Source organism: Falco peregrinus, chromosome 5, assembly GCF_023634155.1.
Source record: "Falco peregrinus isolate bFalPer1 chromosome 5, bFalPer1.pri, whole genome shotgun sequence".
In the NCBI taxonomy this organism is placed as follows: Eukaryota; Metazoa; Chordata; class Aves; order Falconiformes; family Falconidae; genus Falco; species Falco peregrinus.
The window spans coordinates 38,801,726-38,824,865 of record NC_073725.1 but is presented as its reverse complement, the minus strand read 5'-3'; the positions used below and the strand labels follow the sequence as shown (position 1 = coordinate 38,824,865).

At 38.5% G+C, this 23,140-nt stretch overlaps 1 protein-coding gene across 1 annotated transcript; it reads right to left on the bottom strand.

Annotated features, from left to right (window-relative positions):
• Window positions 1-1,611: 1,611 nt before the first annotated feature.
• Window positions 1,612-22,112, bottom strand: HEPACAM2 (HEPACAM family member 2). The gene is made up of 9 exons (XM_027794475.2): window positions 21,853-22,112; window positions 16,337-16,687; window positions 14,947-15,231; window positions 8,652-8,948; window positions 5,335-5,460; window positions 5,226-5,250; window positions 5,065-5,102; window positions 3,676-3,749; window positions 1,612-1,792 (listed from the first exon to the last, which is right to left on the bottom strand). The coding sequence occupies exons 1-9, from the start codon at window positions 21,920-21,922 to the stop codon at window positions 1,676-1,678; spliced, it is 1,383 nt and encodes a 460-aa protein (XP_027650276.1). The 5' UTR covers window positions 21,923-22,112; the 3' UTR covers window positions 1,612-1,675.
• Between the last annotated feature and the right edge of the window lie 1,028 nt (window positions 22,113-23,140).

Below are 23,140 nucleotides of genomic sequence, written 5' to 3'. Positions count from 1 at the left end.
ATCCACAGGCAATCATTACTTTGCACTACAGGAGTTTGGAATTACTTTCCCAGCTCCATTCCCTGTTCTGCGGTGCTTCCTTTTTTCCTTACACTGAAGGCTGAAGCATCTTGCTGCAAACAGCAGTATTGACTTATTTGTCCTTATTTACTTAGCACTCAAGAGTGCTCCTTTGTGGCACATCAGGAATTGGAAAATTCATGAGTGGTCTTTCTAGTCTGACTGGTTTACCCATTATCACGTTTAGCATATTTTATTAGTGAAAATTTTGTTCCATTTTCTTTTTAAAAATCTTGATACATGAAAAAAGCAGCAAAATCGTTTTATGCAAATGAGTCCTTTACAACTACAGAACATGTTTTGTGACGTTTGAGTTGAAATCTGAACTGTCACAAAGTTCAAGTTACCTTTACTTTGAATTTATTCCTTTTCAAGAGGGGTCATGTATCAGTGGGAAAGTTGAGAAGGAAGACATGTAGGAGAAAGAATAAGAAAAGAGACACCTTATGAATGCTGTTTTTTACATCCGGTTTAAAAAAAACTCTTAATGTTCAAAGTGAGTAACTCCAAGCAGAACACAAACGTCATTAGTAATTCATTACTGCTTTCTCACTGATCAGCTTGCTTTTACAGGCATGGCTGCATGTTTGCGTATGTATTTTGGACACAAAGCTGAAGATGTCACCTGCACAAAAATTTTAGTAGTACAAGTACTGAATGCTAATGAAGTTACCTAAACATTGTGATTACCAAGACAACTGATTAGTATATTGGTAAGAGTGCATATTTTCCTTTTCAACCATAAAAGAAACAGAACACATCATAAACACATGGAAAATGTGATATAATAGGCTTGTTACCAAATAAAGTCTTGTGTACCAGTTCTTAACTGGTAAGAAAGGCTGTCAATATTCACAACTGATTTATGGCAGCTATACCACAATTAGAGAAACTTTACAGTGTATTCACTCTTATGCCAAGAAGTGCTGCGAGGTAGGTGATTTGAACAAAACCAGGACTACCAGACACTGACTGCATTAAGCACAATATGCTGTGGTCTCTCTGGTATTTAACTCAGCAAAAGTGTTTCTGTGGAATCCTCAGCTAGCGTACTGCAGAACAAGAATTCTTTTGATCTAAACCATTAAGATACAAATGAAGGCATTGTTTGGGTAACTAATCATTGTCCATTAATATTTCAATGACTATTTTAACAACCACTGGTTATTGGTCAGCTGACCAGATTCAACATTGCAAATAACACGCCCCCCCCCCCCCCCCCCAGCTCTACCTGGCATATGGCTGGCAGGTCTGGAAGCCGTGCTGCCAACTGAAGATGTAGCCTGCTCGGTAGGAAGTGCGGATGTCTCAGTGCTGTGAAACTATAGCCACCCTCTTAAAACATTTGGGAATTTTCATTTGAAATTGTGTTGGAAGATCTTAGCCTTTGTTTTTCACACTTAGATAGGACTGTCATGATGAAAAAAGAGACCGGAGTCTTGAGGAAAAGTGAGCGATTGGATAGGAAACGGTGGAGAAACTGAGGTAGCCTTATATCTGTTTTCTTTCCTTACCCCTATTGCTGGAATCAGACACCAACTACCAAAATGCAGGGTGTTCTGGCTGCAAAAGTATTTGTCTTTGAGCTACCATATGACTGCACACAGCCTTTAACTTACTGTTGATGGTCTTCTTGCAGCTGTTCAGGAATATGCTGAATAACTTCATAAATCGTACTAAGCATATCCTGGCCTGGGACAAAGTCAGAGCCAGGAACAGATTGACTGGAAACCTAAAAGTAGCAAAGAGTATTCCCACTGTAAGTACAAATAGGAAAAGATTCAATAGAGATTAAACTGATAAGGTAACTTGTCATTTTTTAAACTTTTTCTTACCAATGACTTGTGTGTGGATTTAACAGTTCATCTCTATTAATTTGCATTTCGTTTTTACATCACAGTTACAGTAAGGCAAACAAAAGTTTTAAATTCAATTAGGATCTTAGATAATTTAGGATGTAGCTCTTGCATTTAGTATGCAAGCATTTTATAATTAATGTACCACAAGTCAAGGAAGGAATATTTAACAAAGAGAGAAGCAGGAGACTAGATAGTAAAAAAGGAGAGAATATTCAGGGAAAGGGCACTGGCATGTCAAAGAGAGGAAACTGCAAGGAATTTCCATAAATGAAGTAATATTGACATTTTTCAGTATACAAATCTCTTCTTATGTCAACACAACACCTAGACTCCCCATCCCTAAGCAATTCTCAGTCTTTTTGCCTATACCCAACCTCCAGTTCTTCATTATCTCCGCTTTCTTATTTTTCCCTTTTTCTGCTAACTAACAGATGAATCCGTGGATCAAATGCTGACTTCATCTGCAATACCATAAATCTGAGTAACAGAACATAAACCAGTGGAGTTTCTCCTGTTTCTTGAAATTTTACTGGAAATTAGAATAGGTTTCATTGCTTGTACGTTCATTCTGTTGTCCTTGTCACCTCTCTCTCCCTCCTGACCTACTAAGGCCCCAATTCTGCAAGAAGGTGACTTTGGGATATGATCAGCCTAAGGGATATCACGGTGTGCTTAAGGCTGTGATGATTTAGGGCCTGATCTCTGTACTTAATAAGCCTCCTACAGTCACAAACTTTCATAGACACAGTTTGGCTCCTCTGTTCTCTAAATCTCTGCTGATGTAGAATTCCGTCCTCTCCACTAACCTTTACAACAGAGCTCTAGCCCCAGAGATGTCTGTTTCAACCATCTAACCCCAGCAGAGAAAAGCATGTATTAATCTATGACTGGTTTTTGCTGATACATCATGTATTAGGAGAACTAATCATAATAACAAAATAGGTGTGACTGTTGATGTGACCCTGTGTGATCACGTTTTAAAAGCTTTCCCTTACCTGACCATGCTGATGCTCGCCAAAGGTACAAGATTGTATTGCCAGAAATTTTCCCTAGCAAAGGGAAAGTGCTTCTTCTGCTTCCTCCCAGTTTCAGTCTCTTGTCCCTAAATTTTGTGGCTCTATTTCTCATTTTTTTCCTTTTACATCACATCAGAATGATATCCAACTGCGACACAGTAATGTCAGCAAAGCCACAATGCAGACAAGTAGCATATGTAGTAGAATTTTTCCTGCTAGCAAGATTCCTGTGCTTAGGTCCTCCCCTGCAGTACATGAACCTAAGAAAGTAATTCTTGTGAAATATAGCTGAGATTTAGTTTACTTATTTTTACAATAAAACCCTCAAATACCCGCCTGAGGCTTTTCTGCACTGCCAGACTTGTATGTTGCATGAGCAGCAATATTAGGGCCAAGGAAGAAAACAGCATCACATTAGTTAACTGGCTTGTGTAACACAAGCGGTTCAGTGCTACCCATCTACCCAACACTACTAATATTCTTTTAATATAGGGTAGCTGAACCGAGATCGTTGTCTTTAGAGCTTGGCTAGTTCCTTACTGTCCCATGTTGATATAAGTACTGAACTAGTAACACGGTGAAGAAAGAGTAAGTACTGGGTAAAAAAAGCCATTAATATGGTGTCATATAATCTGTAAAAAGCAACAGAAGCAGACTGACAGAAGGTTTCTAGTACAGATACTTAGTACACCTTAAGAAATGGAAAAGAAACCATCAGTTTATGATGTAAAATCACATACCCTAGAACCACTGGCAAGATCAGGAATAGCGACAAATTCATATATCCCAAAATCATCCAAAGCACTTTCATGTCCTAAAGTTAAAACAAATATGAAAAAAAAGGTATTGAGATGTAATATGAACCTGGAAAATAATGACTGGCAAGATAATTTGACCTAATTTTTAAAACATCTGAATACTGGTTGTTTGATCTGCTTTAAAGCACTTCCCTGCCAAGTTCCTAAGCTGGTGTGGAGTGAGGCAGGGCAGCTGCACAGCCAGTGTGCACAGCACTTGAATATCTCCAACACCTCAGATCAAGTGAGGAGCCCTGGCTAACCTCAGTAACAGTTCTGGCTGAGCCATTGGGACTCTTTTTGCTGGCAGGCTAAACAGGTTTACTTTCATTTTCCATAGAAAAAAGGCCCAATCATAAGCTCAGCACATTTACACTGTAGTGAGGCAATACCACCTGAATCTTTCATAATGCTGAAAATAAAAAACAGGGAAGATGATACTAAGAGATGCTACATTATTAAACAAGTTGACAAATTGTATCTGGGACTTCAGACACAATTGTAGTTAGGGTGGGAGTCTCTCTCCCTACCCTCCCACAGTCTAGATCTCCTGGTTGTCTCTTGGGCATCACTCCACAGCAAATGCTGCAGCACTAAAGACAGCACTGAGATTCTCTCATCTGATACTTCTTGCTGGGGTGGAGGACCTGCTGTGCTCAAGTGAATTTCTTACCTTGCTAAGCTTTGTATACTTCTCTATCCTCTCGCATGTAGCAGTTTACGGCCTACTCTGATGCTTTGGTAGAAAGGGATGGGACTAAAAAGTGCTACCCTTCCAAAGGACAGCTGGTCTCCAGCCTCTCCTGCCTAGGACCATGTGGGAAGGATTATGGAGAGAAAAGAGGCAGTGAAAAAAACCCACACTGGGTCCTTCTGACACAGAGGAAAGTAGTACAGAACATGGTAGAGGCTAACATATGTACACTGTAATGTCATATAATTATCTGATGATTTTAATATCAATTGGTGCCATGAACATTTAGAATTGTGATTCTCCCATGGTGTATCACCTCTCACTGCTATCCCATAATAACACGAATTTATTTCATATTGGTGGGGACAGCAGAATGCAGGTGATTCTAATCCCAGAATACCAGATGAACAGCTGAAATTCAAGCCAACAGGGTACATCCTGCTGTGAACTCCAGGTATGAGCTACACCCATGCTGACCTGTTGGAGTTTTGGTTTTGTCTTAAGCAAGCTAACAGAGAGGTGTGCAACCCAAGTTACAAATACACTTCCTTTCTCTTTTTCTTTTTGTATGCAGAGATGTTAATTTTTTGCAGGAATGGATTTTGACCTTATGCTCACATTTCTTTCACTAGCATTACCTGAAAATGTCTGTGCCTTTCTGTAATCAGCCTCTGGCCTAGAAAACATAAACATGCTTTTCAGTTTGATGTCATAAGCCAAGGCAAGAAAATTAATATGATAAAATGCAATTCTCTTCATGGAAAGGACTTCAAGACTTAAGAATGATTTATTTTTTTACCTGCTCTGCAGCTTCTGTTGTATCACTGAAAAGAAGAAAAAAAGAAAAATAATTCTTTTTGCTCTGACGGTCCAAAAGAAGAGCTGGAGCATGCTGAACTTTTACATACCTTTATGTGGCTGATATCTTTTCCATATGAATAAAAAGGCCATAGCCAGGATCAAAAATAATGAAATTCCCGTTATTACTGCAAGAGATGACAAAGATTTTCCTTTCTGGGCCAGCTTTTCCAGTCCTGTGACAAAGAAGATGAGTACTGGATTTAGTTTCCTGTTCTGTATGATGTGCTACAATGACACTGGAAAATGCATGTTTTGAAACTCATCCGAAGCTAGTAAACCTGCACAGAGATACAAAATAGATACAAAAGTTCCTGTGAATCAGTAATACTTTTTTTCCGGCTCCCCCCCCCCCCCCCCCCCCCCCCCCCCAATCTCCTGAACTGGAAAGGCATATCAGAAATCAGTCCAGAACAGATTGGTACCTAGAGCTAAATGAAGGTCAGTAAATGTAATCTATGAATTACAGCATCACAAAAAGTAGATGACTACTCTTATTTTAGCCATAGAGACACTGAAATGCCAAGAAATTAGGTGACAATTAGGTGAGCAGTTTGTGCTAGATGGGAGGGAAATCCTAGCTGTAGGACCTGTAGAGTAGGAGGGTATAACTGAGCTATTGTATTTTTTCTGAAGATTTTCAGATCACTGACAGTCTGGTTGTTTATCAAATCCCATCAGAAGCCAATAAATTACATTTGTTTGCATTCATGTCTAAATATATCCGAAGTATTTATTTCCTTTGCTGAGATCTTCTGCTGAGATACGCATTAGCAGCTCTTTTCCAGCTGGATTTACTGGCACAACAGAAACACAATATGTATATAATTACATACACAAAAACACATGGAAAACATTTGCATAGAATTTGCAGACAGGGATGTGAAAGTTAGGAAATGCCATACATAGTTGCTTGTGCATCCTTAATTTTCTCTGAATCATGCAGAATTCATGTAATGAAAGGTCATGTCACAATCCATACAGGTAAATTAATGCTGCATATTTGTCAATGCTGGCTTTAGTAACACGGTTCAAATGTGTATTATTTAGCCAGATGTGTTTCCAGTATTTTGATGAACTCCTGTGCAGAGAGCTAGCATTGCTTACATCTACTTATACCTCCATGCAGTTCACTGGCATTGTGCTGACTATGTGTGCTGTGGTTAACACAAAGGTTAAATATGTAGATTTCAAACCAGATGCATCCCAAAAATATGGGAAAATAAATCACTGCAATTTCACCGAATTGTTTTCATACCGCTTCAATGTACTGCTTTCCTCAGAAAAAAACCCCAAACGCTGGAGAATCAGTTGAGTCCTTAAAAATGCTCTTCAAAACAAATAATTTCAAGTTGAGACTCAATAAATCTTATTTCCACAGGCATACTGGTGCAGAAAAACAAAGATGTGGGTTTTACGTGCATTTAACACACTCAAATTGACTTGAGAACTGAGCAGTGACTTATGTACATAACGAGATACCTCCACTTATTTTAAAGTCTAGTCCTGGCTAAAACTGGGGAACAGCTTAGTGTAATTACTGATGTAATTGTTTTCTGGATGATTTTTAGCATTGATTAGGCAGCTGTTTATAGCAACATACAGATGTCATCAGTTCCTTAGCTGGGGAAGTTTTGTAAGGTCTTCTGAAATATCAGCGTTACTGTTGCTGCTGAAAATGGGGTTTCTAGTATTTTAAAGACATAGTCCAGGCTCTGTATCTCGGATTATGGGGACAGGGAGATGGGGTATGGAATAATATTCATAGTCTTTGCTTAGTATGTTTTATCACTTGCAAACAGAATTTAGCCTGAGCAGGATCTCTGAGGTTTAGCCTCATGTGTGAATTCATAACAAATATTCAATCAGTGGTGCATTGCAAAGTGTAGGCTCCACATCTGGATTTAGTGCTATTTGGATGAATACTCATCAAGAAGAAAATTTCCATAAAGGAGGAAACTGATATTTTTAAATACACAGGATAAAATGTTTTAAAAAGCTTTATTTAGGCAAAATATTTGTAATTAGGAAATGTATGATCTTAAGTGCAACTAAACACGAAGCTGTGGAGTCTTCCCTTTTTCAGCCTTTGAAAGGAAATCTCACCTGAATTTCTTAACACTTGCTGATGAATATGCACATATATGTCATAGGTCACATGAACTTCCTAGAGAAATGTCATGTTTATTTCTACTGACGCATAGCTCTGGTTGCATTTTCTTTCACCACTAGCCACAATGTTTAGCTTTGAAGTGCAGTATTCTCATTGTAAAACTGCAACCCATCTTCCTTCCAGCATACTGAAAGCCACGGATTTGTGATGAATTTGTAAGTCAGTCTGAACAATGGACATCTGGTCTCCTTGTTTACCTGACTAACAAATGGCCTAGCTCTTTGCTCTGCACAAGCGAAGTTGCTTTGATAAATTTTCTAAAAGGCAATCTATTCTATCTTGTTGAACATTAACAGCATGCATTCCTTATCTGAAAATACTTGTATCAATCTGTATTAATAAAAGAAATCAGACTTCTCCAATGTCTTGTTCTTTGCTGTAAGCTTCTGGAGATTTTCTGAAAAACTGCTTTGTTGCTGTTTAATAGAATCTGAAACGGGAACTGAGGTTATAATGTATGACAAGTAGAGGTGCGTATTGAGCAGAATCTAGCAGTCAATCCATAGATTCACAAATATGACAGTGAAATAATTTTTTCAAACAGATTGCAATAAAACCATTCATCATTACAACTTGCATTATTATCATACACTTAACTAAGGTTCTCATAATACCTAACCACACTGGAAAAATATTAAAGACCTTCATTGCTGTGAGTCTGTGCCTGGTTATTTTAGTCAGTGATGTATGCTTACAACTATCTCATATACTGGTCACCTGGTGGCCCCAGGGCTCACAGCTCCTGAAAGCTGTGGGACAGTAAGCCTTGGAAGAAAAGGCCCACCTTGGCATTCAGTGGGTTTCTGCGTCATTGTCTCCATTCATCTTTATAATTTTTAAATGTAAAAAGTAAAAAAACAAAACAAAAGACATATAATTTTGCCACGTTACTTGGTCATGATGAGTTTTGCCTACCAAGGAAGTTTTTCTACTCAAAGGATAAATTTCCAAATGGCCAAATATATTTTAGTGTCAAACTCCCATAAAACTTCAGCATGTTAGTGGGTCTTGCCCCAAGCCGTGTCACACAGTGAGTAAAACTTGGATCCCAACGAATGGCCAAAATCCCCTTTACTACATTGTGAGCAAGACCTCACTTCTGATATATATTCTGTCTCCAAAAATTATTTCCTTTTTCTGGGGTTGACACTCTCCTCAGATGTTACAGTTACAGCAATGAGTTAATGTTCTTACCTACAGAAGTAACGATGACTGTGAAATGAGTTTCATCCCGTTTTCCAGTCATGTTGTTGAAAGCACGGCACATGTAATCTATTGTTTTCTGGGCCACTTTATCAGATACAACTTCCAGATGGGGTCCATATTTGATTACATGAGTGATATTGTCAGCCCTTTGAATCCACGAATAAGTATTTGGTGGATTTGAATCTGCCGAGCAGTTGAACAGTATAACTTCCCCCATGTCAACTGTGAAGACTGCCCCTATATTCAGACCTTTATCTGATTTAACTCTAAGTCCATAAGGTCCATCTGCATTAAAAAAAAAACAAAACAAACAACAAACAAAAACCACAGTGGAAAAATTAAAATCAGAGTATATAATTAAACTTCAAATAGAAGCATATTTCTACACTCAGAATTTTAAGTTAAACTGCCTTTAGAATGGCTGGCATTGGATTTTATCATTTCAATTAAAAGGCTTTCAGTCTGCACTAGGTTTGACTCCGACTACACCCACGTAATACTGATCTAACAGATGTTTAGGGAAAAAGGACAGGTCTATGCTTTGTTCAGTATGATAAAAAGATTGAAAACTGAATACAGTTGGAAAAGCTGTGAAGGAACAGGTCTTCTTCAGGGGTGTATTTGACTCTTTCTACTCAAATGCCAAACTCATTGTCATAAGTAATTTCTCTGCACATTTTAAAGTTAACAAATTAGCCTTGGAATGCATAAATATTTACCTTAGTACTTTGCAGTATAATAATTATTTGGGGAACTATCCTACAGGTATAATATAGAGTGGGGTGTGCCTTAGATAACTTCAGAAAAAGATGACTACTAAAATAAACTTTAACCTTCCCTGCACTTTAGTAGGCTTCTACTGCTGCAGCATTTATTGTTCTTTCAAGAGTAAGCCCTTGTGCTGAAAGCAAGCTGTGTTTCTGAATATAATTAGAAAAGGCATATATTGTCCAATACATGTAATGTGTTCATCACTCAGACAACTGAGCAGCTAAGTATTTTTAGGGTAATCTTTGCAGGAAAACGGGAAGGGAAACAATATATTAAAATATGATAGGAATATTTTCCATGTTATTTTTAATAGAACATTTCACATCATGGGTTTTTTATATCTTTACATGTTAAATTCTATTTTTACAGGAATCTAAATATAGAAATTAATGTGGATAATATAATAATCAAAATGTGCCTTATTAAATTACTTTTTCCAGCCAAAAGAACTAATCATTCTTATGTGCTAATTCCCTAAGGGCTTACATGCATAATCGAAAAAGCACAGACCTAATATTGACAGAAACCAAAAGAAGAAAATATGCAGATCATCTTTTTGGTAGGATCCCTGAAGTCTGGTAAAGCTGCTGCCAAGTGCCTCACACAGAATGGCACAGCTAAAAGACAAGTCAGTATTATGCCCATTGTAGAAAGTGCAATCAAGTAATATTTCCACCTTCCTATGGTTGTCTGGAAGCATTAAGATAATGTAGCTGGGTTTGAATGTGAAAGTCCCTGCTACATGAAGCAGCACATTGGCACGTTTCAGACTCCATTTCTCATCAGGAAATTCATGCTGACATTAGACCTTCCTCTAACATGCACATTGCTATTTATTGTCTGTCTTCTTTTATGAGACTGATTTATTCATCCACAACACACAGGCAAACAGCGCACAGCACAAAACAGGCCACTTTGTGTGTGTGCCTCTGGGGTTTTTTCTCCGTCTGTGAAGGCTTACATATGAGAATGTAGACTGTTACACCATGACCTCAGCTTAGTCCACTTTTAACCAAACGTCCGTATTTCACAACATAAACTTGTCAAGCTTTATTTTCTCTAGTCATTTCTTAGCAGTAAGCTTTTTGCAGTCTCATTTTAAGGAAGGCCCAACATCACGCATAATATTTACTTGGAAAATGCAATAGAGCTTAACTTGAGCGTGATCTGGCGTTGCTCCCACCTACATCACAGGGGCCATTCTGAAGAGTCAAGGCATTTTAAAACTCTAGATGCTGGGCTGCTTCTCCACGGGCTCCGCAGTTCCCAAGTCATTTGCTTTACTGTACCCAAGAGCCAGCCGATCGTGTAACGAGCCCTTCTGGGAGCTGCAGACCTATCGCCGCTACCCTGGCCTGGCTGACCTTACTTGAGTTGCACGATTGTGTGGACGGGGAGCCCTCCCAGAACACCAGCCACGCATGAGGGCTTGCCTGTTGTAAGTACTTACTTCCCTTTCTTCAGAAGGGAAAGGGATGTACTGAACTTTTTCATACATAAAGTAAAACCTCATGTGCTCTATTTATAGGCAGGAACACACATTTTTACTTTTCAGAGCGATTCTGTGGTTCCTCCTATCCAATTCTTCTTTCTTAGAACAATTAATTAGCTTTTATTTTTACTGCTAATACAACCTTTGATATATAAACAGAGATTAATAGTATGAACAGCTGACTGGTCTTTGAGCCCCTTCACTGTAGTGGGAGATTTGCCACAGTCTGCAAAAGAATCAGAACTGATTTCTGCTTTTTTATCAGTATCATAACAATGCAGCATAGAAGATAACACTAACAACACAACTACACTTTTGTATGAGAGCTGCAAATGAAAGAAACCATTATAAAAACACTGACACACAATGGCTGAGGAAGTAGGTTTGAAAAAAAATAATAATCCCAAAGAAAGGTTTTCTTAGAGATAATCAAATCTTGGCAAGGCTGAAAAGTGGCTTTCCTTGATGAAGTCAACATAAGTATCGTACAACCCTTCTGCTTTGTCTGGATCTGCCTTTTGCCTCTCCTGGGCATCCTGCATGCCATTGAGATCCCTAAACACTGGGTGGCTGAGGGATATACACAGCTTCAAGGATGATTCTGAAAAAGTGAGTAATTAACCATTTCCTCTCTAGGACTAAATACAGTCTAGCTTTGGAAAGCCCAAAGGAAAGAAATCCCTTATTAGGGATTAGTCTGTTAAATTCAACTGCAACAGCACAGTACAAGAGTTTCTGCTGCAGCCTCCGTGGCAGCAGCTTCTTCCAGTCTTGAAATAATTTCTTCTGGCTCACGCTACTGCAATAGCCGTATTCTGGGGTGCATTATCATCACAGCCAATGATAAGCAGAATAATATTAACGTGAAAAGATGAACAAAACACTTTTGATTCTCTGCAAAAAAAAAGAGTAACAGCCTTCATGGATCCCTCAGCTCTTCTTCTCCTTTCCAGTATTGTTCTCAACAGAAATCTGCCTCTTGTCTCAGTAAAGCCAGTTAACTAAATGACTTGTAAAATAATAAATCATCTGTTCTGAGTAACAATTTACTGCTCTGTGAGAATATTTCCAATTGCTCCTATCACCACGAGACTGTTACGGTTTCCAAGCAGATGGCAAGTATTTACTGTGACTTTTTTTTTATCACCTCCAGTAACTCCCCCGCAGCAATGACATATGGCACATAGAGATCCTGGGGCCTGTTCTGGATTGTTATTGACAACTGGGAGACAAACTACCTCTGCATGCAGAGGTTGGACCAAATTATGCTACTTCGTATAGCTCAGGAAGTAAGACCCCAACTCCCATCACTAACTTGGATACGGATAATATCCATAGCATTGCAGTCTTTCAGCACTGCATTGTTTTCTCTTAATATGTTTTTCAAATTTTAAATCATGCACAAAACAAACCCTCAGTTCTGATGAATTAATAAGCTCATTCTGAAAATGCAAATACTTATAAAAATATTTCCACATGTGGAGAAAAACAGAATCTCAAAATTTTTTATATATACAGATCTTTTGAGCTATATATCATAATCACTCAAAAAAAAAAATCCAAAAATATGGACACTCTGGGATTTTAAAGTTCTGTTAAACAATGGGTCAAAAAGAGGTTTTCAGTTTAGAACCTGGAAAGATTTTTCAAAATTTCTGGAAAATACATGTAGTTGAGTGGAGGGCCAAGGGAGGAAGCAGTACCAGAACTGAGGCTGAAGGGTACAACACCTTTGTGCAAGTGTCCTAGGCACCTGTGAGTGCAGTAAGTGCTCTGGAGTCCATCCTGGTGCAACAGGTCAGAAATGTGAATGCCAAATGGGCTGTGCCACAAATGAAAAGAGCAGTCTGAAAGGTAGCAAGAGTAGCAGATATTTTTCTAGTCTGACCTGATTTTACGGCATTGCAAGAAGGCTGCCAGGTTGTGCTGGATACAGTTGTCCCCAGGTTTTGTATAGGTATTCTTGGAAAAGAGAGATTTATACGGCCCATTCATAGCTCATTAAAGTCAGAAAAACAGTAGGGGCAGTGCAGTTATACACATGCAGCTCTCATTCTTAGCACTTTAAGCACTTGAGGGAGCTGAGATTGTCACTATACAGAAGCAGGCATTTAAAAATGTGCTACCTTGAGGAACTCCATCAGTGCTGGTTATTTCCTTATAGAGCATTTTATCACGATTCCCCTGTCTAATATGATGGAAGCTCAGTTTACAAACAGTCCCTGTTTAGGACTCTGTAGCATCTCCCTCATCTTCATGTCTGCAGTGCTGTCAATTTTATAACCTGCACCTAAGGGATCAGCTCTCATCTAACAATGTCCTCGTTAGTCTTCACTAATTTAGGCAGGTTTTTTTCTCTGCTCCTGATAAAGACCCTCACACACCTCAGATGCAAGATACCTCCTTATCCAATGCTTTCAAGTTATAATTAAAAATTAATAAGTAGCAGAATGGATAATCAGAGATGAAAGGAGGAGGAAGATGAAAATGTGACATAGTAAGAGGTGTAGGACCTGAATATGCTGGTAGTGCAATCATAACAATCCTAGGGCATGGGATGTCTACCAGCTGCCAGAGCCTGGCAAAAGCAAGAGTGAACACCAGCCCCTGGCTGGACAGGAATCGAGTTATGGCCCTTGCACTGTGCCATCCACACTGTGCCACTGGGTAAACTGGTTATATCTGAACACAGCTGGTACCTGTTGTGACCTGCTGGATTTCAGCTCTCCTCTAAGAAGGGCAGTTTGACCCCTGAGGACATGAGGATTAGAGTGTGGCAAGGTCACATATGTAGCATGTGCTGCTTGCAGATCTTGGAGGCACTGGGAGTTGATGTTACGGGAGGTGTATAAAGAATAAAACGATAGTGCCTTTTCTAGGATTTAAAGTGTAATTGCTGAATGCTGATTAAGCCAATCTTTTGTTTCCACCAACTCATTTCATTCATGAACTCAATCTAAATTCACAGTGTTTTTCAGGTGTTTTCATTTCCAGTGAAAATATGGTTAGCTTATGGTTTACTCTTCTGCCAGCACTGGTCTTCACACAACTCTTCTTGCTCCCTCATGTTTCCCATTTGATGTGGAAAGCAAATGCTCCTTTCAGCTCTGATTTTGCTAAGCCAGACTGAGTTCTCTGGGTCTCTTCTCCATTCCTTTCTGTTCTATTTCTTTCCAGTTTGAGATCAGTGCTCTGGCATGTGCGGGAACTGCACACAGTGGTCTGTATGTGGTCTCATCTTCTGTGTGCCATTAGTATTCCCCTTATTTCCTTATTGGAAATACTTTGCCAACACACCCTAGAATTACATGTCTTTCTCATGCCTGAATCACACTGCCAGCTTACAGACATCTTGTGACAGCTCAATCAGCCAGGCTCACTGCCTCAGTTATTTCCTAATCAATCTCCATCTTATCAGCAGAAGTTCAAAGTCTTTGCTCTCTAAAAGTGCATGCCCATTTACTTTTTACTAGCAAATTTCATAGCAGTTCTATTACTCTGTCAAAGTCCTTCAGACCTCGCAGTTTAATGTCACAGGTGAACATCATTGATACCCTCAATCTTTATGCTGATGTCATTAATGGAAGTATTAAACAGGACTGGAGTTGAAATGATCTTGAGGAAAACCACTAATACCAGTCCTTCGGCATGGTACTTCCTGTACTTACCTTTTTGAAGCTGGGTGCTGTCCCCATTTTTAACACTATTTTCATTTATATCCATCTGATTATTTTCTTCCTTTGAGTCAGAGCTCCTCCAGATCTGAGGCTGCCTGTACTGCGGAATTCTGGAAGTTCCTATTTGAATTCTCCAGTTCAGACTTATCTTCACAACTACATAACGCTGAGTAACTTTTTATTATACTGTTTTAAGTCAGAACTGTTATAAACAAGCTCATCTTGAATGCAAGCTCATATATAACATTGACTCAACTGTTTTCTGCCTGTTTCCATAGTTAGAGGCACTCTTTCCAGCCATATCATTTATACAAAGGTAATTATGAATATTTCATATACTCACAATATATGGTTGGTGCAATTATCTCACTTTCCATTGCACTGACAGGGTTAGATACCAGACAGCTGTAATTCCCAATGTCTTCTTTTACAACAGGAACAATTAGAAGTGTAGCATTGTTTGATGAAAAGGTGTAATTAGGGCTGGCATGGAGAGGCTTCCCATTTTTCATCCACTGGTAAACTACCCTTGTACCGTTACCCACAGTACATTTTAAGGTAATATTCCCCACATACTCCACTACCCCTGAAGATGGTTCAGTGTGGACAATAGGCTTTGTGACAGGAACTGTAAATTAAAGAGATACAAAGAGTTGTAAAAGTGATAAGCCAGTATATTACAGACTTCATTCTCAAGATGATAAAAATAGCAGTCATCATCCTCCCTGGAAAGTACTCGGATTTCAAATTTTATTTATTACATGTGGTTAAAAGTTGAAATAAAGGGGCCAGTTTCTCATCTGGTGACTGTAAGAATTGTTCTCGTATGTAAATAAAACTGGACTGGTTATATTACTGGTAATAGGACAAAGGCTGCAGTCAGGTATTCTATGGCTTCCAGCTCCTTCCTCATAAGCAAATCCCTGTGGCCACAGAACTGCATGACATCGCCCACAGTGTGCGCCTTCCTCAGTATGGCTGCCCACAGCTTTGCTGATGCTGGGCACCGCTGAAACATGCTGTCAGTCGGGTCATGAGGATGGCTGAAGCCTGGGATGGGTATGGGAGTTAAATGGCAGCTACAGCTTTGTCATGTCAAGATGTTATTTCATTTTCCAAGCCCAACAGTTACAGGGCTCTCCCTGTATAACCCACAAATTACAGTAGTCTCTTGTCATTCTTTTAGATCATTCTCTTCTATCTCCCCTTTTTAATTTTATTTTTTTTTTATTTCCTATGCCCACTACAAGGAACTGAGTACAAAGAGGGAATTTCAGTATTTTAGGAATTCAGGTCTGGGCTTCTTTTACAGACACAGGGTCACCAGCAGAAGTCAATGACTCCTCCTTGGTAGTTACAGAAGGTAAAGTTTTTCAGGGAAAAAGACTATTTGAAAGTTAATGCATCCTCATGATGGACAGCACAGCAGAGCCTTATGAAACCTTTTTTTTAGAAGTTTCTCTAATTTCATAGTAATTTTAAGGTTTCTATACCTCTTCAATTTTTTACTTATGATCCAGAAACATTAGTCAATGCATGAATTTTGTTTACAGATGACATATTCTAGCATTCACTCCATCAGCACTAGAAAACAACATAACTTAATTGTTACTATTTATTCATGTATGGTTGCATTAAATCATACATTATTGTAATGAGATACTAAGAATCAGTACTTCAAAACTACTGAAATTTTATTTTCAAAATGAAGATACTATATTTTACTAACTTACCATCAACAGCTACTTGAATCTTTTGACTGGCAGCTATCGTCCCATTTCCACGGACATTGACTTTTACAATATAATTGCCCTCATCACTGATATGCAATGGATTGATCATCAAAGATGCATTTGGTGGTATGAGGGTAAACTTGTGCTGGTATTCCAAGTCTGGAACTACTGTTTGATTTACAGAGCCAAGCAAGTATTTTGGGTTACTCTGAGGCCTCTCAAAAAGCCATATTATCTGGATTTCAGAAGCTGTAGCATTGAAATTGTAGTCAACAGTAAGATGGAGTGGTTGCCCCTCAATACCATGGATGGTATGAGATGGTACTGTCAACTTTAAGGCAGAACAAAGACCTGAATAAAAAATGAAACAAATGAAACAAATAAACAAACCCAAAACACAAATGGAAACCCTGGAAAACTTAAACGAGAAATTTGCAAAGAGAAAAACTCCCAAGGTTAAAGCTGACACTTTTTTGTATGGTTATAACTCAGATTTCAAGTAAGAAAGGAATAAACACTCATTGACCTTGATGAAGTTGGATCTAGCTATAAAGCTCCAGCTTTAAAATATATGAAAAGCCAAAGAAAGGATATTTGCCATTTCAAAGCACAGGATCTTTTATTGTTGAAATTTTTTTAATGAGAAAATGTGTATTTACCTTAATATTTAAAATATTTCCCCTTTGAAGTACTTCCCATTTCTAGGTCTTACATTTTCTAACAGTCTTGGATTGCAAAATCAATTTTGAGATTATTTTTTCTGGGTTGGTTTATCCATGGAGAAATTTCTTAGTGTTACTTTGACAGTTATACTAAGAAACTGACTGAAAATCTAAAAAACAGCACTTCCATGAATTTGCCTGATTAAAATTAGAAATAGTTATTATGCCTAACTGCTCTGTACCCATAAGACTAAATTCAAGAAACATTACTAAGCTTGCAAAAGTCAAGTAATCCAATTTTAGGAAAGCGCGGAATTAAGGTTTGCTGTTGATAGGCACAACAGCAAAATTTTCACCCACATGATTAAACCTCTTCTGCAAGAATCCTGCCTCTGTTAGGGTGCAAAAAGGCCACTCCTCAGTTAATCATCAGCTTTCCCATATATTATTTTTGAATCATTCCATTGTGTTGGCCTGAGACAGATTTATAGAACGTTATTAAAACTTTACTCTTAGGACTGAGCGATCGATTTCCATGGGAACTTTTCCACAGCACTCACAAGTACAGCAATGGTGTAACGTGTTGACATTAATGAATTGATTTCACACCACCATTATAATTGATATGACTTTACAGACGAGGAACTAAACAGAGAAAATTAACAGCAAAAATACCCACTCATTTTTAATGATCAATTTGAAATATCAAGGACTGGATTTTCCAAAATACATAAACCCACATTTTAATATGTTCAAGATACAGGTCCTGTCGACATCAGGTGCAGGTTTGATTGCTCAGCCGTGAGTGCTCACTCAATATTGCTGAGAAGTACACTGCAAGCGCTAAGTTAAAACCTTTGGAAAAAAAGCAACCTCTTATTAGTAAGAACATGTGAAAAATGTGATTTAGGTAATTCATCTACCACTTCGAAAGAGCACACTGGAAACTGAGAGAGAGAATGCAGTGCCTAGGGCAACATGCAATGCTTTCACAATGCATCATCACTTCTTTTCTTGCTACTGAACATCTTCGGTTGGACCAGATGATCCTTGAGGTCCCCCCCAACCTGGTACTCTATTATTCTATGAATCTTGACATGTTTCCCAATACCTGTAACAAAAAAGTAACTCCCCAGCTGAAGTACATATACCCCCTACCTGGCAAGGGACGGCAGAGGGAGCTATGTGTGAAAAATATGTGACTGCTAGTAAAGACTAATATAATGCTGAGACAACTTTCTTATATTTCCTACCTTCGTAGCATTTGTCTTCATGACAAAAAGAAATTGTTAAAGGTTCATTTGTGTCTAATTTCCTAGGTTATATAGCAGCAAAAAAATAAAAACATGAATTCAGTAGTATAATGTGGTGTCTGTAAATGTCTTTTGAGTTAGAATCTTTAATTTCTCTGCACAGCTGTTTGCCACTTGAGCTAATTGCAAATAAAACTTGCCGAGGATCAATGTAGGGACACAGAAATGGGCTGAAGGTATCAGATGCAGCATGGCAATATGTAACGCCACTAATTAATGTTAGAGGTGCTCTGGAAGGGCATGAAAAGTAGCAGAGCAGAGATGGTGTGGGAATGGACGGCTCATGGGTAGCCAGCCATGTTGTCTATGCCACTGAAGGAGCCCACAAACCCATCTGTGAGATACTATTTCAGGAAAAAAAACCCTATTGCTAAGAAATCTCTGGTTATATTCTGCCCATTCAAGAACAAGTGAGTTTCAGAGTCGAAACAAAGCCAGCTACAAAGTCTACCCCCCAAAAAAATGTTGAAGGCTGGCTTCACTTTTCTTAAAGCTGAGTAATACTATCTCAACTAGAAAAGACAGCTTGCAGCATTTCTGAGGGTATGGCAGGGAAACCAATGGGAAATATGGCAGAACACTGTAAGGGTGATGTGCATAAAGAGAGTGAAATCCTCTGACAGAAAGACTGGCAAACCCACCTTCTCATGGGTTAAAGAGGAAGCAGGAAGAGAACCTCAGGTTGCAGGGACACTGATGTGGAAAGGATGGTTGCAGGTCACCTGAGACAGGAGGAGAATGGGACAAAAAAAGAAGAGGAGCACAGCAAAAATATGGAGAGGCTTAAAGTGGAGGATACACAAGGACAGAGATGTTTACATGCTTAACTTTTTCTAGATCGAACACCTGAAAAGGCTGAAGCATATCAAATTGAAGCCTCTTCCCCTACCCCTTTTTAATAATATTTATGGCCCATTGTTCTGGCACTGTTTTGTAATGCTACAGAACTCTTAGGGACTTGCTAGACTCTGGTTAATGGGAGATCAGTTTTGCTGGTTGTTGAACATTTCTCAGAGGTGAATTCCCTCCCTGTGAACCTTACAATACAAACCAGATTTAAACAGCTGTTGTCCATCTGAAAAAGAAATTGAAAAGAGTGTAATTCCTCAGTAAAATCCTTCACAAAATATTAAATGTTGGAAATATACTTCATACAGCCCATCAAATACATTTTGATTTTTATATCTCCTTAAATGAAGTCAAGAACATATCTCAAACGCTGGGAGATCTTAAATGATCAATTAAAAGATCTGTTCATATCCTTCCTCATTCTTTACGCACAACATTGCTCAGTTTTGGAGTTTATTTAGCTGTCAGTAAGCAATTGTGCTGTAGGACAAGAAGCCAGTAACAGCTGCAGTGTAATCATGAACTGTGTATAGCGAAAAATATTTCTCACAGATCAGTGCAGAAAATTAGCAAAAACCAAGCAGGTCTAGTGAGCGCTAAGATAACTGGAATCACCAGTATAGAAAGTTATTGCCATAATAAAGTAAGATAAAGAGAACTGTGGCTGGAAAACTTAATTCCTTCTCAGTTAAAAAGTGTGGGAATAGAAACTGTACATTAATTTTGTTCCACTTGATTCATGGAGACCCATGTTAACAGCTTGGAAAGACATTTTGATCTGCAGTTAAGGAAATTCTTTTAGCAAAGATCAGAGGTGGTGAGGGCAGAACCCCCATTTTCCCTTGGAGTCCATTCAGGAATGGTTTTGGGTGACTGCAGGTTTTGCTGCTCGCTCTGCGTCTGTGGGGTGATTTCCTGGAGTGCCATGAGCATGTAGGAGCTCCTCTGTGGGTGGCAGGGCAAGGGGCAAGGCAGACTGAGGCTCAGAGAAGGTTCTAGATAATGGTGTTCTGTCAAAGGCAAGGGTTTTACAGGAGCAATGCAGGGAGACTTGTGGCTTTCACAGGGATCAAATCTTTTGCAGTCTGGAATATTCTTCATCAAAAGGGTTATTCTTCACCAAAAGGGGTTATCTTATTCACAGAAAGGGTGGTCAAGCATTGGAACAGGCTGCCCAGGGAAGTGGTTGAGTTACCATCCCTGGAGGTATTCAAAAGATGGGCAGACATAGCACTAAGGGACATGGTTTAGTGGTGGACTTGGCAGTGCTGGGTTTGTGGTGAGACTCAATGATCTTAAGGGTCTTTTCCAACCTAAATGGTTCTATGACTCTCTTCTGTTAGATTGATTTTGATTTTTAATTAAAACTGAAGATTGTTATGACTAATCCTTGAATTAATAGTGAAATCAAGCCAATGTGCCAAATTTTTACTTCTTTCTCAATAGGCTTAAATTCCAGATAACGTAAGCCTATCTCTGTAACTTTCCAAATATAATACACATTTTTCCAAGACTGGAATTCTGAAAACTAGTTTTTGTATAATGACCGTAAGGGTTGTACCACGATGACCTCCATTTGGAGCTCAAGTGATCTGTGCTTTGCTTCCATCCCATATTGCTATCACCAGTATTAGCAAGCACAACAGAATCATTGTTGACATAAAACAAGGGCTGCAGCTTTAGTTTAAATAAAAAACTATGACATAACTTTTGAGTTTATGGCATAAACTGAAACCTGCTTAACGAGGTTTTATCATTCTCTGAATTTAACATGCACATCTTGTCAAAGTGAGTTTGGATTCTAAACTGCTTTTCACCAGTGTTCATTTAGGTCTTCAGTTCTCCAGAACCCCTGGACTTTATGTAAAATTTCACTAGGTAAGTGATAACAGTTTTTACATTTTTTGCAAGTATGTTCATTTGTGAAAAAAACCCAGATATAATGGACCAGGGAATCTGCAATTCCTATACCCCTACTTATATCAGGAAAGGCTTGGGAATGCTGTTTCCCGGTTTGGGTTTTTTGCCTTGAACTAGTTTGTAGTTTGTAGAGATATAAGTTTATCTAACATTTGATCACAGGACATTCCTGTCAAAGTACACAGAACATCTATTTTTTATCTACTGCACGGATAACAAATGCATTCTTATGAAAACTGCACCCACATACCAAAAAAATGTACTATTAATGGGAAGACATTCTTCAGTTAATTGAAAGCTCCATTTAGTTTCAATATCAAGTATATTTAAATATTACATATGAATTTTCCATATCAAGTACAAGTCATCACAATGAAGTGAAAAATAATCTATCAGCACTGTCTCCTCATCACGCATTTCTAAAGAGAAGTGTATCAGCTTCTGTATAAACTTTGGTTCAGAACTTGTCCAGCCTTACTTGTCAAAAAGAATATACAATACATATATTACTTAATAAATGTGACAACATACTTGTAATCAATGCCCATGTATTATACATGGATTATGTACAGCACTCATTTTTGTCAGCTGCTAAAACTGTATAGCTTCACTCATAAAACAAGGTTACATTATCTGATTAAAAGCTTTTAGGCTACTTGCTTGAAATGAAACAGCTGACAATACAACAGAAGTATCTTTAAATTTATAAAATTTATAAAACCAATTCACATTTCCACAGTGACAAACAAATATAATTCATGCTGTTTCTTACCTACAAGTAAAAAATATATTTTGCACTCCAAGTCCCAAAAGAAGTTGGTTAAAGGGCTCCATGAAAGCATCCTGTCCCACACAAATGCCACCTTCTCAGCGCTAAGCCAGGGCTTGGACCTGCAGCTGCTGGTTTATTTGCTAGGAAAATCAGCAATGAGTTAACAGGCCCTATCCTGTCCCCTGCCTTACGTGATTTGAATATGTGTATACAAAGAACAAAGGGAGTGGAGCACCTGTTAGATTGAGCACCCATCTTCATTGCCTCTGACTTTATCATAACCCTTCCCCAGCAGTCACAGCAAATACGACACGGAATGTAATAAATGGGGCGCAGAATACAAAGTACATTGAATTAATGAAAATAAATGAATGCAGCCAGTGTACAGGTTATACAGGTATTAATACTTACCGTTTCAATACAGATACTGTGCTGCTAGATGGTTCTGCTTATTTCAAATTAGAATTAGCACTGAGAAGATTTTTTTTCAGAACTTTTCCAATGGCAGCCTCTCCTTTTCATTTATAAAAAAATATTCAACAGCTATTAAAGGCCTTTTTTATTTCTAGCACTTTAAAGCCCATAACTTTTCTGTATGTTTTTTCCCTTAACACAAGCATAACTTGGCGATGATTTTATTCCCTTTCTCTAAACAACATGTAATGTAAAGTGTCTACCAGGCATCTTCAAACAAAGAATCCTATGGCTAGTGGACGGCTTACTACAGTTGAGTTAGCTGCTGATTACTGTTTGTTCTACATTAACTTACATCGGTTTAAACTAATATTAACAATAATAATGTATGATTTGGGTTTTGCCCACAGCTGTCACTCACTGTACAAATCAGCAGTGAACCAGGCAACCCTCCCACAGTTGCATGTGCAGCAACAGTTTGCAACAGCAAATATTTGCAGTGACAGAGATGATTTAACCATAGAAAAACACACTTTAATTTTTTTGCTATACAGCACTTGGGCAAACTATTATGGATTAACAAATATTAGGCTAGACTGTATCCTGCATTGTGCAGGAGGGACTGGTATCAAGGAACTGTGTCCCCTCTCACCGTGTGTTAGGAGCAGGGGACCTAAGCTCCCACCAGAAAGGCTGAACATTCAATTTTTACTTACGTTCAAGACAGGTGAAAATGTCCAGATCTTTCTAGATCGTATGTAAGAAACATGACAATTATTTCAGGTTAACAAAACCAAAGTACAGTGGTCTCACCAGAAATAATGTCACTACCTGACATAAGCCAGGAGATGAAGAAGGCATTTTGCATATTTCC